Here is a 16,113-nt window from a genome sequence, read left to right on the forward strand (position 1 = left end):
GAAAATATGTGAATCAGACAACACATACGATAAAATCCTCGGTCAGTGGTGGGATAGAGAAAGGGACTCACTTAAGTATATAATAAAAGGCTTTATAGAAACAGGAGGGAATGCCACTAAAAGAATATTACTATCAAACACAATGAAAATTTACGACCCCTTGGGATTAATTGCTAATTACGTGGTGGAATCAAAAATATTAATGCAAGACATCTGGAGGCAAGGATTGGATTGGGATGATAAGTTGCCGGCGGAGCTGCAAAGGAGATGGCAGGAATGGGTGGTAAGGAAGTGGAAACAATTAACATTCCCAGATGCTACTCATCGGCATCAGAGGTGCTAAGGCGTGAGCTTCACGTATTTGTAGACGCTTCTGAAAAGGCGTTCGCAGCAGTGGCGTATTTACGCACCACGCACAAAAAGGGGGCTGATATTAGTCTCGTAGCTGCTAAATCCCGCGTTGCACCCACAAAACCCCTGTCGATCCCACGCCTGGAGCTGCAAGCAGCAGTTCTAGGGGCCAGACTAGCAGAAACTGTTTCAAAGGAAATGATTAGGATCTAAAAAGGATGGAATTAGATGATGCACTTTTTTGGACTGATTCTAAGACAGTGCTAGCGTGGATCACCTCGGAACCAAGAAAATATAAACAATTCGTAGCTCTAAGGATCGGGGAAATTTTAAATCGAAGCTGCTCGAATCAATGGCATTGGATAGGTACAAAGGAAAACCCAGCAGACGAAGCCACTAAGGTCACTAACGGACCATCAATATGGTTTAAAGGGCCTACATTCCTAAAAAACAATTATAAACACTCAACAGAAAAGATAGAAGTGGTAACTATGGAGGAAATGCGACACAGTTGCACAACTAAAACGGTCAACAAATTAGATTGGAGTGTTATTAACGTAGATTGGTCATCAAGGTGGCTCAAGCTACGAAAATCTCTTGCTGTTTGTCTAAAATATTTCGATTGGTTAAAAGCTAAGGCAAAACTCGAGTCATGGTCTCCCATTATAACAAAGGAGGAATTGGACTTGGCGGAAAAAATATTACTCAAAAAGGCCCAATGGGAAGGGTTCAATGAAGAGATGGTGCCAGCCAGTCTGATGAGAGAGCGAAAGAAACTATGGGCGAATCATAGTTCTATTTGGCAAAACATAAATAAAACTGATAAGCAAAATTTAATGATATTTAATACAACACACAATAATTTACAATTAATTTAAGAGTGATAATGATTCAATAAATGTGTGTTGTGTTTTAAATCTTTTCTTTTCCTGGCAATTTAAAGTTGTATACAAAACTATTCTAAAAAATTGGACAAGTATTGAAGCTGTCCCATAGTGATAAAAGTTGTTTTCTTCATCTGCGGTTCGCCTCCCTCGTTTGACAATTATCAGTGTTGACAAAAATTGGCTTGGTTTGGTTTGGTGAAATGCTGAAGTGATTTATCCTGTTAAACTTATATTATTTCTATAAAGTATAGTTTAATTGGCTTGTGCTTACCGCGTATATAAGTGCAGTTAACCTTAATAGGTCTTATTAAGACTTATAGTGTCAGTGTGTGCGCAAGCGTAGACGTTAAATTGGTTTAAACTAGCAGGTAAGTTGTGTAAAGAGTGATGATTGCTGGTGTTTTTCTCTTTTTCAGTTTATAAACCGTATATTGTTATAGGATCCAGATATGCCCTCAAAAAAAAAATGCGTCGAGATGGCACTCTCTCGAAAAGAAGCAGGAAAATTATGAAAGAATTGGACCGCGAAGCTGAAGAGGAGTGGCGGCAAGCTCAAATTGCTGGTCCAAGTGGAATATCTGGTATGCTGAATCTAAACGTTGAAGGAAAGTTACTTATTTATACATAAATTAGTGATAAGTTCCCCAAATCGTACCGAGGACTGCGAAGCGCTTCCGAACGTTTCCATTCCGGCCCTGATTCCCGCTGTATCAAACTGACAGTTCCGGTCTGAGCCGGCTGAAGCCGCTAGTGGGCAGCTATGCCGGTAGACTGTAGTTGTCGCCGTCGGAACCGTGGGAGCTGTCTGAAGCCGTTTGGAGCCATTTGGAACCGTTCGGAGCTGTTTGTCGGCTGTTGCGGTCGGTTCTGAACAACTACGACGGCTCCTAATGACCCATGCGGTTGTTATTGAATCTACCCGTCAATAATATTATACTGTTTTGCAAACATATTATGAAATTCATAATATTTCACAGACGAACTATCAAGCAACAGCCCAGCTCAAATAGATTCTAACAGCTTTGCCGAAAAAGATCATCAATCTCAAGATGCATTCCGTGCTGGTGAAGATGCTGGCCATAGTGATGCAGTATTGGATGCAAATGCTGAGAATTGTTTGCTGGATGATAACGTCGAAATCGCGGATGACGACGTGGAAGATGTGTATGTAGAGAGAGACAGCACATACAGTTTTTTCGACAATATCACCCTCAAGGAAGGTCTGCGTTATATTGCTAAAACGAAAAATCTACCTCGGTCCACGATAAACATGCTGTTGGCACTGCTTCGCAGGAAGCTTAAGCTTAGACTTCCAGCAGATGCGCGGACTTTATTGAAAACGCCAACCCAAGTAGGCTTAGAAATTCAACCTATCTTGGGCGGGCATTTCTGGTACCAGGGAATAGAATATGTGCTGATGACACATTTTAAGTAAGTAAAATTTGTTATTTTTTTCTTTTTTCAACTAAGTCTTCCTATTAAATTAATACTCTTTATCCTTACAGTAATACTACTCCACGCGTCGACCGGTTTAGAGCGCAGATATTTATTGATGGGCTCCCATTATTTAATAGTTCAGCTAGGCAGCTTTGGCCAATCCTAATGAAGGTGGTGGAATTACCGGAAGCACCGGTTATGTTACTAGGTGTATTTTGCGGTCACACAAAGCCGGATGATGTGGAAGGTTTTTTGCGGCCCCTGGTAACAGAAGCTAACGACCTACAAAAAAGAGGATTGCAGTTCGGTGAAAAGAATGTGCGATTTAAATTACACATGTTTGTTGCCGATTCCCCTGCTATTTGTTTTGCCAAAGGTATGAATTTCAATTTCGTGAAGTATTCGGTTAATGATTGTTTTTAATATGTACATTCATTTTTCATTTTAGCAACGATAAGTTACGTTGGCAGAAACAGCTGCTTGAAATGTACTTGTGAAGGGACACAAGTAGGAAGAAAGATTGTTTTTGAAGATGCAGATGCTCAGTTGCGTACTGATTTAGGTTTTCGTGGAAGAGAGGACCAGAAACATCATAAAGCTTGGAAATCGCCTCTAGAGGATATAGATGAGCTTGATATGATAAAGGATATAATCATTGCCGATGGTTTACATGTGAGAGATTTAGGAGTGTCAAAGAAAATTGCTATAGGGATTTTTAATCATACTTTTGCTCGATTCGGTAAATGGACGGATACGCAAAAGGAAACTGTTTCTTCATTTTTAATGAAAATCCAGCTTCCAGGGGAAATTCAAAGACGTTTCAGACATATAAAATTTAGTGGCTTTAGGAAAGGAACTGAATATAGATCATTTTTGTTTTACGCTAGTGTTATTATATACAAGGATTTTATGTGGGAAGAAGCGTTTCAGCATTATTTGCTATATTTTTGTGCACATACAATTTTTGCCACGAAAACTCATAAACACTTTTCGCCTCAAGCTAAAATGATGTTTAAAGAATTCCTCAAAGGTTTCGCAAATATTTACGGTCGTGAACACATAACAAGCAACGTTCATAATCTCATTCATATTTATGACGATTGTGATAGGTTTGGCTCCATGGAGATTTCAACGTATGATTTTGAAAATCATTTACAATTACTGAAGCGTTTAATGCGTTCGGGTAATAGATGTACCGAACAGGTAATTACAAGATCAAGAGAAATCGAAACTTTAAAGAAAGCAACAAATATTGTTCCACCAAAATTTCCTACGCTTATAGGAACTGGGTCTGGTTTACGATTGAGATGCGATTTTTATCTGATGATGGGATTCAGAAACGCATGATTTCTCACTACAGATAACCATGTAGTAGAATTTTTATCAGCTAAAGAAGTTTCTAATTCTTATTTCACGATAGAAGGATCACAGTTCGAATCAAACGAGGAGTTGTTCAATCTGCGTAAAACGGTTGATAATTTCCCAATACAGTTATCGTCTAGCGATATTTTCATACACAAAATTAAAAAAAAAACACTCCTCGCAGTAAGGTTCAGCTTTCACACCATAGCATAAAATGTAAATTAGTAGCCGTGAATCTACCTTCCAAATCTCTTGCCAGGCACCACGCAGGATCCCCGATTCTTTCGGATACACTTGTTTTTTTCCTCTCCTCCATACGTTCCCTGAGATCCCTGAGCTTAGTACATAAAAATACCTGATCATTGAAATACCTTTGTATATATCTTATCGTTATAAATCGATGCATAGATAAAGTTGAATAAAAAAGCATTACTATATTAATTAATATATATTTTTTTTCTTTTCAGATGAATGCATTCCTTTTTTTGGATGTAATATATTATTTTTTGATAATCAAATAATCATAATGTTTAAGGAAGCATTTAAACTCATATTAGTAGTATTACGGTCGTCTAAAATGTTTTTTAATCACTGGCTCATAACGATAACTTTATATAATTCGTATACTACTCAAATTCATGCAACTGAAAATTGTGGAACATTTTCGTCATTTGGTTTAATTTACATGTTGTTAACAGTAACGTTACACTGGTCCCCTCCCTAATATCATATTACCTTAAATATTTTAGGAATTCTCTCTATTATTGTTAACATATATTTCAAAACATGTTTTCAATAGAAATTTTTTAGTTCAATCATATTTTTATTTACCAATTCTCATAATCAATTCATGCCTTTAATGACTAATATTAAGGAATTTCATGGGACATTTCACAGCATTGCAATCACAAGTAGTACTTCAAAAATAAACTATCTACTGAAAGGTTATATAACTATCTACAATATTTACATTGGTTGATTGGTCTTCAAGATTCTTTTTCTTTTTAGAAAAGCTTTTATGCACTACAGTCTGGGATTTTCGTTTTCCCTTAGCATGGCTTACAGCATTTTTTAATTTCATCCTAATAAAATCATTTACCGTTTTTTCCGATACTTCATTTAAGCCATTGCTTGCCATGCATTTAAATAGGCGTAGCATATTAATCTTATCACGCCACGGTATTTTTGGTCCAGGCCTACCTCCGCTCCAGCTGCACTTAGTAAGTAAAATAGGGCAAAAAAGAGTGTACAGCGTATCGTGCATGCGCTGCTTGTAGTGTGGCCTTCATACCACGATTCAATCGCTTTACAACATCTTGAAAATAATCAGCCAAAGACAGCATTTCATTAAATTCCACCAGCTTTTCTTGGGTGTCTATTTGGGTTATCGACTCGTTCTCTATTGGGGGTTCTTCATTTTGGTTTTCATCCAAACAAACTGAACCAGAAGCTTGAGGAGTGGCAGACGGTGGGGCCAACAGATTGTCAGTCAAGATTTCTACCTGGGCTTTCAATGAACTTGTTAGCTTCTTGAGTTTGAATAGCTCTAAACTATTTTCATCAAGCCGCGCCATCATAGTCGTTTGGAAGGACAAAATTCTATCATTTTTTTCTTCCAATGAAGCAAGACATGAACATGCGTTATTTTCCATGACTGAAACAGAAACACATTTTGTAAAAGAGCTAAGCAATATTATTAAACTGTATTACCTTTTATTCTTTCCCAGGTTTTATTATTTATTTCCACAATAACGCAATAGCTCGAGCAGAAAGTTTTACTGACGCTTCGTGTAGTTGCCACACACCGAATAAAAATTCAATACAAAGCATCAATACTTCCCACACTTCCAGGAATTGTTGATGTTCGTAACGGCTCGAAGCAATGGGCAATTGCGGAGCAGAAAGGAGGAAAGAAAGGGTGAGAGGGGAGCATAGTGAGCGAAAGCACTCACAGCCGGTGAGTGCGTAGCTTAAATGGATAGCGGTAGCTTAAACGATCAAGCCTCTCGTGAGCGGGCACTCAGCGCGGCTTAAACTTTTGAATGCCAATAAGCTTTGTTTAAGCTACGAGTTTAAGCCTACATGTCGCGCGATTTCTGTCAGAAGGGTAGGAAGTAATAAGGGATAAGCGTAGGAGCGTTAGGATTAATTTGGATTAATTAATAGTAAGAAATGAATCGATTTATGTGAAGTTAGGAAATTGAAGTTGGGTCATACAATTATTTAAGGATTAGTAAGATAGAATTTTAGGTTTAATTATTAAATTAGGAAACTAAGTTAGTTTAGGAAGTAAATAAAAATGTTAGGCCGGCCTTCTCACGTATGTGTAAATTACGCATCGCTACAATAGCACGCGCTGCGAGAAGGGCTCGCGAATTAAAAATGAGCAATAAAGGGAACTTCTCACAGCCAATGAAATAAGCCTTATTTATTTGGTTGGCTTTGGGATCGAAAGGATCAGAGTTGCTTCCAATCGTCCTCGCTTCGACGAGAGCACCGTTACGGGTTAATTGCCCTGACGTGCTGGGAACACGACGTGTCTTTATAGTTATGGTACGACCATAAATTTGATTTTTCGTCATAAGTCGTGTAAAAACGTGTTTCAAAAATTTGAAAAAAATATACGAAGATGTAAAATAGTATTCTGCACAACTCAAACATTAACTGTTTTTATCTATCTCTTATGGATTTTCCGCAAATCGTGAAAAAAGACTGTCCATATAGTTGTGGTAGGCGCTGTAGATCCCGGATGATAACATGTTTTTTTTTCTTGCACCGTTTCACACATTGATATGTTTATTTCGGTGCCCTTAAATCAATGCACCGAATTATACTATACTTTTTAAATGTTTAATATTATAATATGATATGCACTGGCAAATAACCACTGATCTGTCTAGGGCTGGACATTGCGGTATTTTTCTTCTTATAAGTTTATTTTAACGAATTACTTAAAATTAGGCGGATTGCGCACGCGTCCGATCGTTGCCATTGCCGTTCGTAGAAAAAGTTCCCGCTGGCCGCCAAATTATGGCACTCTAATTATAGCATTTCTCTGATTATTGCAGAACTCTCTAATTATAGCATTGCGAATATTTCATGCGATCTCATACGCAGATCCTAACTCTTACGTATAAACAACCACTAACTTGCTTTTTTACTTACCCATGTTTGGCAGCGTGACAACCCCATCGTTTGCTTCTTGCAGAGCTTCTTGGTACGAGAGCTCAATCTCGTTCATCATCATGTTCATAAAAATGTTCATTTTGGCTGCAATTCTGCGAAATTTTTGTAGCACTTTTCTAACACAGTTGAGAAACACTTGCACTTGGCACTTGGCAAACCACACAGAATGAAAAAAAAAAATGACAGCAGCAACAAAGCACTACTATATACCAAAATATACCTACCTCACAAATACATTCTCATGGCTAAAACGTTGGCGCGTGTCCGTTAGGATGAGTTGATTTTTTTCATAGCACACTTTTTTCATCATCGCTGTTTCTCTCGTTCGCTTCAGCCAAGCAAAAAAACTCGATTTTGCTCTTCGTCTGATTTGGAGAGCGTACGAAGGGGTTTTGGGCTCTATTTCCAACAACAACAACAACCACACGAGAAGGCTCGTGGACACTCATCAAGGGAAAATCGCTCAACTTAGAACGTTGGGTTTCTTTCGTCTCGCGGCAAATATCTCCAACCAACCATTCTTCATTGGAGAGCTTAATTCTGCCGCGATTATATTTCCTCTTGACCAGCTTTGTTTCGTCTATCTCGACAGTTTTACCGGGGCCACCAATCATCGATCCGGTGTACTGATCGAGGTATATTAACTCGGAGCGGATTTTACGGTAAAACGACATCACGGTTTTACGGTTTACATCCGCTTCGATTGCGGCTCTTTCGACGCCTATCTCCATGCTCCAAAAATACATAAGGAGCATTATTGTTTGGAGTGAATGTTTTGACCCAGCGAAAAATGAGCCATTTCGCACACTTAACGAGGCGTTTCGACAGAGCTGCTTCCCACATACCTATCTACATCCGTCGATACATACCCCTACCCGAAGATTCGTCCGGAGATTCATCGGGTCACCGCATCGCCGACATTCCTGGCTCGGTTTCAGCAACTTCCACCGCAGTAACCACTCCACAGCATCTTGCGAATCCTCTAAATCCTGCATGATAACAACAAGCCGAATATGCTCCCTGCAAATATATTAATAAAATGTGTGTGTGAACAATAGCGTATGCGTAATGAAATTTTTGTTATTATTGGATAAGTCAGCTAAGTAAGTTAATATGATAAACATTATGGTTGCATGTCCTTATTTGTTTTTATTTCCTGTTAGTGTTTTGTTAGCGGAAAATAAAAATATGCCAGGCTCATACTCCAAGCGATTCCTTTCGCATGGCATGCCGGCATCTCAAACATTGACTTCATGGCCGTGTGGGGGTGGCCTCTTCGGATGCTTACCTTATTTATTAGATGGTTGATTAATTAATATTTTTCATGCGTAACGCCTTTGTTACTTTGTTAGCGTATGGTAGTAGGATTAGGAAAAATTAAAATCAATGATACTTACATGCTGTTTCCAAGGTAATGTTAAAAATTTGCACAATTGTCGCAACGATTGTTCAAACGCATAGAGCGAGGATAAAACGCTTTTGGCGGTCTATTTGTTATGATCGATTAGCTCTTGACATTCATGTGGGGTTATGTGCACACACACGCACATGAAATCGGTGTGTTTTTGTTTTTTAGTTTGCTCGATTGTACTAATTCCTTAAATTGGGGCTATCGTGCGCGAGACAAACATTCATTTTCTCGTTTTCGATTCATGGTCAGGTATTCGATGCCTAAATTGCTGGTGCAATAGATCGCAACACAATCGAACAGCAAGCACAACACATTTTCACGATCTTCATAAGCAAACCGAACACGCACAAACAAGTGCAGCCACTTTTCATCTCTGGTGTGCGTTTCTGTAATTTTGGCACTTTATCGCATCGGAAAATAACGTGGCGCATTCGTATTAACATGCAGCACCGGTAGCGCAATATCAATGCAACTAATTCCAAGCATAACCATTCGCGGCCAAATGCGACGGTTGTACCCAATTCCCAACGGCTATTCAAACCTTTCGAATCGAGCAATAGTTGAATTTAACCTCAAGCTGAACAGCTCGATCCGATGGTTTGAATTCAAATATTGCTCGATTCGAATAGCCGTTGGGAATTGGGTATAACCGTTGCATTTGGCCGCGAATATTAATGCTTCGAATTAGTGGCATTAATATTACGCTACCGGTGCTGCATGTTAATACGAATGCGCCACGTTATTTTCCGATGCGATAAAGTGCCAAAATTACAGAAACGCACACCAGAGATGAAAAGTGGCTGCACTTGTTTGTGCGTGTTCGGTTTGCTTATGAAGATCGTGAAAATGTGTTGTGCTTGCTGTTCGATTGTGTTGCGATCTATTGCACCAGCAATTTAGGCATCGAATACCTGACCATGAATCGAAAACGAGAAAATGAATGTTTGTCTCGCGCACGATAGCCCCAATTTAAGGAATTAGTACAATCGAGCAAACTAAAAAACAAAAACACACCGATTTCATGTGCGTGTGTGTGCACATAACCCCACATGAATGTCAAGAGCTAATCGATCATAACAAATAGACCGCCAAAAGCGTTTTATCCTCGCTCTATGCGTTTGAACAATCGTTGCGACAATTGTGCAAATTTTTAACATTACCTTGGAAACAGCATGTAAGTATCATTGATTTTAATTTTTCCTAATCCTACTACCATACGCTAACAAAGTAACAAAGGCGTTACGCATGAAAAATATTAATTAATTAACCATCTAATAAATAAGGTAAGCATCCGAAGAGGCCACCCCCACACGGCCATGAAGTCAATGTTTGAGATGCCGGCATGCCATGCGAAAGGAATCACTTGGAGTATGAGCCTGGCATATTTTTATTTTCCGCTAACAAAACACTAACAGGAAATAAAAACAAATAAGGACATGCAACCATAATGTTTATCATATTAACTTACTTAGCTGACTTAACCAATAATAACAAAAATTTCATTACGCATACGCTATTGTTCACACACACATTTTATTAATATATTTGCAGGGAGCATATTCGGCTTGTTGTTATCATGCAGGATTTAGAGGATTCGCAAGATGCTGTGAAGTGGTTACTGCGGTGGAAGTTGCTGAAACCGAGCCAGGAATGTCGGCGATGCGGTGACCCGATGAATCTCCGGACGAATCTTCGGGTAGGGGTATGTATCGACGGATGTAGATAGGTATGTGGGAAGCAGCTCTGTCGAAACGCCTCGTTAAGTGTGCGAAATGGCTCATTTTTCGCTGGGTCAAAACATTCACTCCAAACAATAATGCTCCTTATGTATTTTTGGAGCATGGAGATAGGCGTCGAAAGAGCCGCAATCGAAGCGGATGTAAACCGTAAAACCGTGATGTCGTTTTACCGTAAAATCCGCTCCGAGTTAATATACCTCGATCAGTACACCGGATCGATGATTGGTGGCCCCGGTAAAACTGTCGAGATAGACGAAACAAAGCAGGTCAAGAGGAAATATAATCGCGGCAGAATTAAGCTCTCCAATGAAGAATGGTTGGTTGGAGATATTTGCCGCGAGACGAAAGAAACCCAACGTTCTAAGTTGAGCGATTTTCCCTTGATGAGTGTCCACGAGCCTTCTCGTGTGGTTGTTGTTGTTGTTGGAAATAGAGCCCAAAACCCCTTCGTACGCTCTCCAAATCAGACGAAGAGCAAAATCGAGTTTTTTTGCTTGGCTGAAGCGAACGAGAGAAACAGCGATGATGAAAAAAGTGTGCTATGAAAAAAATCAACTCATCCTAACGGACACGCGCCAACGTTTTAGCCATGAGAATGTATTTGTGAGGTAGGTATATTTTGGTATATAGTAGTGCTTTGTTGCTGCTGTCAATTTTTTTTTCATTCTGTGTGGTTTGCCAAGTGCCAAGTGCAAGTGTTTCTCAACTGTGTTAGAAAAGTGCTACAAAAATTTCGCAGAATTGCAGCCAAAATGAACATTTTTATGCAAAGTGCCGTAAGCTGATGAACGAGATTGAGCTCTCGTACCAAGAAGCTCTGCAAGAAGCAAACGATGGGGTTGTCACGCTGCCAAACATGGGTAAGTAAAAAAGCAAGTTAGTGGTTGTTTATACGTAAGAGTTATGATCTGCGTATGAGATCGCATGAAATATTCGCAATGCTATAATTAGAGAGTTCTGCAATAATCAGAGAAATGCTATAATTAGAGTGCCATAATTTGGCGGCCAGCGGGAACTTTTTCTACGAACGGCAATGGCAACGATCGGACGCGTGCGCAATCCGCCTAATTTTAAGTAATTCATTAAAATAAACTTATAAGAAGAAAAATACCGCAACGTCCAGCCCTAGACTGATCAGTGGTTATTTGTCAGTGCTTATCATATTATAATATGAAATATTATTTAAAAAGTGCAGTATATTTCGGTGCATTGATTTAAGGGCACCAAAATAAACATATCAATGTGTGAAACGGTGCAAGAAAAAAACATGTTATCATCCGGGATCTATGTGCGTGTTTCAAAAAGTCGCAGTGTGAAAAAAGGAATGTGATCAAACATGTGTGAATCAAATGCATTATATTTTGTATTAATAACTGTCATGCTAATGCCGTCAATGCCGGTGTTGGAGCAACTGCTGGAGTCGAGCAGTTCGGAGCGGATCGGAATAAATCCGTTCATTTTTTGAACTTGTTTACGCTGACATCACTAGCGGTTTAGATTTAATAAATAGATGGCGAAAAGGCTTTTTCGTCCTCTTCTTCTCTGGCAAATCGTCGTTATAAGATTGGTAATTATTGGTAGCATAGAAAACAGAAAGAAACGCGCAAGACTTTATCCGAAATTCTCCTCCGAGTTAACATTGGTGCCGTGACCAGGATAGTGTCGAAATCCTGATTAGTCGAGAGTTTTTCGATAAAGTAAATATTATCTGCGCGCGCTTACGCTAACCCTTCTGTACACGCACTCGCATCGTTTGGCTTTACATTACGCTAATACCAATAACTAATCTTGTAAAATGTCCGTGCAACCGACGATCTTGGCGTCGAGAAGAACGATTTTGCTAACTATCTTGGGACGATATGAACAATTTAACCAAGATTACCAATCTGAGCGGGACTCGATTGAGGTTGAAACTAGAATGAGCAAATTTGAGCAAATGTGTAAGGATTTGGAAAGCATTCAACAGCAGCTGGAAGATAATGCAACCACTGCTGAAGAAATCACTTATAACGCATTACTGCGCGAAGATTTTGAACCGCGACTCATAAGACTGCAAGCTGCTTTGAAAGCAAAATATAGACAAATTCCTCGTAGCGAAAGGTCGCAGCATAGGGCCGGCAGCAACCCGCTGCAAGGCATAAAGCTGCCCACCATAGCATTGCCCGAGTTCGATGGCGACTATATGCAATGGCTAACTTTCCGCGACACCTTTGAGTGTCTTATTAATGAAAATGATGAGCTTCCCGCCATACAGAAATTTCACTATTTGCGCGCTGCCGTAAAAGGCGAAGCCGCACAAGTAATTGAGTCGATAACGATAAGCTCAAATAACTATACACTGGCTTGGAAAATGCTCACTGAAAGATACTCAAACGAATACCTGCTTAAGAAACGTCACTTGCAGGCTATGTTTGGCATCACACCGGCTAGGAAAGAAAGCGCAACGGCATTGCATCAGTTGGTCGATGAATTCGAGCGGCATAAAAAAACGTTGAGCCATTTAGGAGAAAAAACAGATGAATGGAGCAGCATTTTGGAACATTTGTTGTGTACAAAATTGCCAACAACAACACTACGCGATTGGGAAGAGCATGCGTCAAACAATGAAAATCCCAGCTATGAAGCACTCATTACATTTTTACATCGCCGTATGAGAGTTCTAGAAACGCTGTTAGTAAACAAATCTGAGACGTTAAATGATGAAACACAATCCTATGCCAGACGTAATAATTTTACCCGCACCTCCAGCTTTGCCACAACTGATCGCGATAACAACAGATGCCACTTATGCAACATGCCGCACACTATCATAAAATGCCAGCGATTCCTTGCCATGAATCCTGCGCAACGTTACCGAACAGCGCTTGATGCGCGGTTATGTCTAAATTGCCTGCGGGACAATCATAGAGCTCGAGATTGCTCCTCGCAGTATAAATGTCGCCACTGTAATTTAGCACACCACACAATGTTACCGTATCAATAAACGATGCGCAATCTCAGATTGCGCATATATTTATCTGTCAAAAAATATATCGTTTCCGCGAAGCCAACCCTGGCCTATAAACGTCATTTGCATGCGTTGTGTTGTTTTGTTTTGGCTTCCGCCACAACTGAACGTGTTAATCCGTAAGCAGCTTCATTTTCCAGCCATGAGTGATTATTTATCAAACAACGATCATAATTACAACCGGCGTCTTCGGCGAAACCGTCGGTGGTGGATGCGACCAGTTTTCTTCCGCAGAAGACAGGATGGAAATCGTCTGTTGGACGACATCAAGGCCGAAATGGTAAACGATACGATAAAAAATTTTATGCGGATGAAACACGAAGATTTCGATCGTCTTTATGCCTTGGTCGGTCCAGAAATAAGCCGCATGGATACAAATATGCGAGAAGCGATCACGGCCCAAGAAAGGCTTTTAATAACATTGCGGTATTTGGCAACGGGGGAGACATTTGCAAGCTTGCAATACTTGTTTCGGGTAAGTATGTTTTGTTTTTTTTCTTGTTTCGGCGGTCCGATTGGAGACGGTAGTGGCGTCGGTCTTTTCCATGGCAGCACCGTGGCAACATCGAATCTCATACAAACCGTCTCCCCGTACGCAGGACTGATAAAACTTTTTCGGACAAAAGCAAGTGAAGAGAAGTTAGCAATCGAAAACGATGCAAGAGCCTAATGTTGAACGAATTAAAATGAAATGTTCGGATTTTAATGAGTATTGTATAATTTTAGGTTTCTAAATCATCGATTGCCAAAATTGTAAAGGATGTGTGTGCTTGTTTAAATAAACATTTGCGGAGCTATGTAAAGGTATGTTTTTGTAATTTTTTTTATTTTATTTTTTATTGTGTTCCAGATCCCACTCCAGCATCGTCTGCCGCAAACGATTAGTGGCATCGTTTTGTTGGTCTGGTGGTAAATGGATTAACCATGCCCCCACCCACTGGCCAAACATGGACAAATAATTTTCCATCGCTGGAGTGGGTGCTGGGCTTGGTGCTGGGGTCGGTGCTGGGGTCGGTGCTGGGGTTTGTGCTGGGGTTGGTGCTGGAGTTGTTGTTGCTCGGATTGGTGCTGGGATCGGTACTGGAGTTCGTGCTGGGGTTGGTGCTGTAGTTGGTGCTGTAGTTCGTGCTGTTGTTGGTGCTGGATTTGGTGCTGGGATTGTTGGTGCTGGGATTGTTGGTGCTGGGATTGTTGGTTGGGGCGGAATTGAGGAATAGGAACAAGAAGGGATTGGGTGGGCTTGGGTGGAGGTGTCTTGTTCTAGGTCGTCATCGAACTGAAAAGAGAGATAAAAAATAATGAGATAGCATAATCAAAAAGTTACAAAATAAATAAGGTTGCATTGATATCCAACGACGAGCAATACATATGAGTTAAATTTATGAAATATATAATTAATTTATCTTTGTATGTGTTATTATCATTTCAGATGCCGTCCACAGCAGAAGAATGGAAGGAGAAATCAAAAAAGTTTGAACAAAGGTGGAATTTTCCGCATGCAATTGGGTCCATTGATGGCAAACACGTACAAGTGGAAAAGCCTAGTAATAGTGGATCAGAGTATTACAACTATCAACATTATTTCAGCATTGTTTTACTTGCGGTAGTAGATGCCGATTACAACTTTTTACATGCAGATATTGGAGGAAAAGGTGGAATATCTGACGGAGGTGTATTTAAAAACACACGCTTATACCAGAGGCTGGAAAACAACAGTTTGAATGTACCGGAACCTGAACCACTGCGAGTTCCATATGCAATGCGAGTACCTTACTTTCTTTTAGGCGATAAAGCGTTTGCTTTTACCAGGTACTGCATTCGACCATTTGGAGGCATGCATGCGGAAGGGACAATTGAAAGAGTTTTCAACAAACGTCACTCTCGTGCTCGAATGATCGTTGAAAATGTGTTCGGGATTTTAGCCAACCGTTTCCGCATTAATAAAAGCCCGATTCTGCTAGAGCCAGAAGATGCTAAAACGGTTATTATGACAACAATATATCTCCATAATTTTCTTCGACAGAGTGCTTCACGCAATACATACACTCGCCCTTCATCTTTTGACAGGGTCGTCAATGGGCGTTTTGTAGAAGGCGAGAGAGCTCCAGCTACAATGAGCGGACTACAAGGCATACCCTGTCGCACGCCAAACGACTTGTTGAATATACGTTTACACATTGCACATGATCTTAAGTATAATAACCAACTTAATCATTAATGCAATACAACTCTTTGTATGTGTCAATTATTAAGCTAATTAGTAGTTATTAAATCGTAGAATGTGCGTAGATTACATGCAATTATACATTATATGAATAATATGCTAACCCACATCGTCGTTAGTACACTTGTACCTTTGCATTGTCCACCCACCATTGTTTAGATGAAAGAATGGTTCAACGTGAATCACGCTTGGCAAGTTATTCAGATAAAACGATTTATTTGCGATCGTTTGAGAACGGTCCATATGAGGCTTCAACCCATGACGGGCATGTTGTTGCTGTGCCACAGGACCGCCCTTAACTCGCAGTGAAATATAAAATTTACAGATAAATAACAAAACAACTTACCGTATCGAGATGCGTGCCGTCCTTCATGGTATCATCGAGGAACCTCATCGCGTCGAAGGCGAACCATCTTGGGTGGAAGACGTCCTCAGCCGCTACGAATGATAAAATTATGTCATTGAACAATTTCATATTATTTTAAATTTGATTAGTACCTGCTCCGCTT

The 16,113-nt window shown here is 40.0% G+C and overlaps 2 protein-coding genes across 2 annotated transcripts; both read left to right on the forward strand.

Moving 5' to 3' along the window:
* Positions 1–267: 267 nt before the first annotated feature.
* Positions 268–4,614, forward strand: LOC133390971 (uncharacterized). The gene is made up of 4 exons (XM_061640480.1): positions 268–283; positions 2,216–2,669; positions 2,744–3,051; positions 3,124–4,614. Exons 1-4 carry the CDS (start codon positions 268–270, stop codon positions 4,020–4,022), a joined length of 1,677 nt encoding a protein of 558 aa, XP_061496464.1. The 3' UTR covers positions 4,023–4,614.
* An 8,769-nt stretch (positions 4,615–13,383) lies between these two features.
* On the forward strand, positions 13,384–15,733 carry LOC133395074 (uncharacterized). The gene is made up of 3 exons (XM_061663586.1): positions 13,384–13,855; positions 14,107–14,184; positions 14,810–15,733. Exons 1-3 carry the CDS (start codon positions 13,448–13,450, stop codon positions 15,596–15,598), a joined length of 1,275 nt encoding a protein of 424 aa, XP_061519570.1. The 5' UTR covers positions 13,384–13,447; the 3' UTR covers positions 15,599–15,733.
* Positions 15,734–16,113: the final 380 nt, after the last annotated feature.

Source organism: Anopheles gambiae, chromosome 2 (genome assembly GCF_943734735.2).
Source record: "Anopheles gambiae chromosome 2, idAnoGambNW_F1_1, whole genome shotgun sequence".
Lineage (NCBI taxonomy): Eukaryota > Metazoa > Arthropoda > Insecta > Diptera > Culicidae > Anopheles > Anopheles gambiae.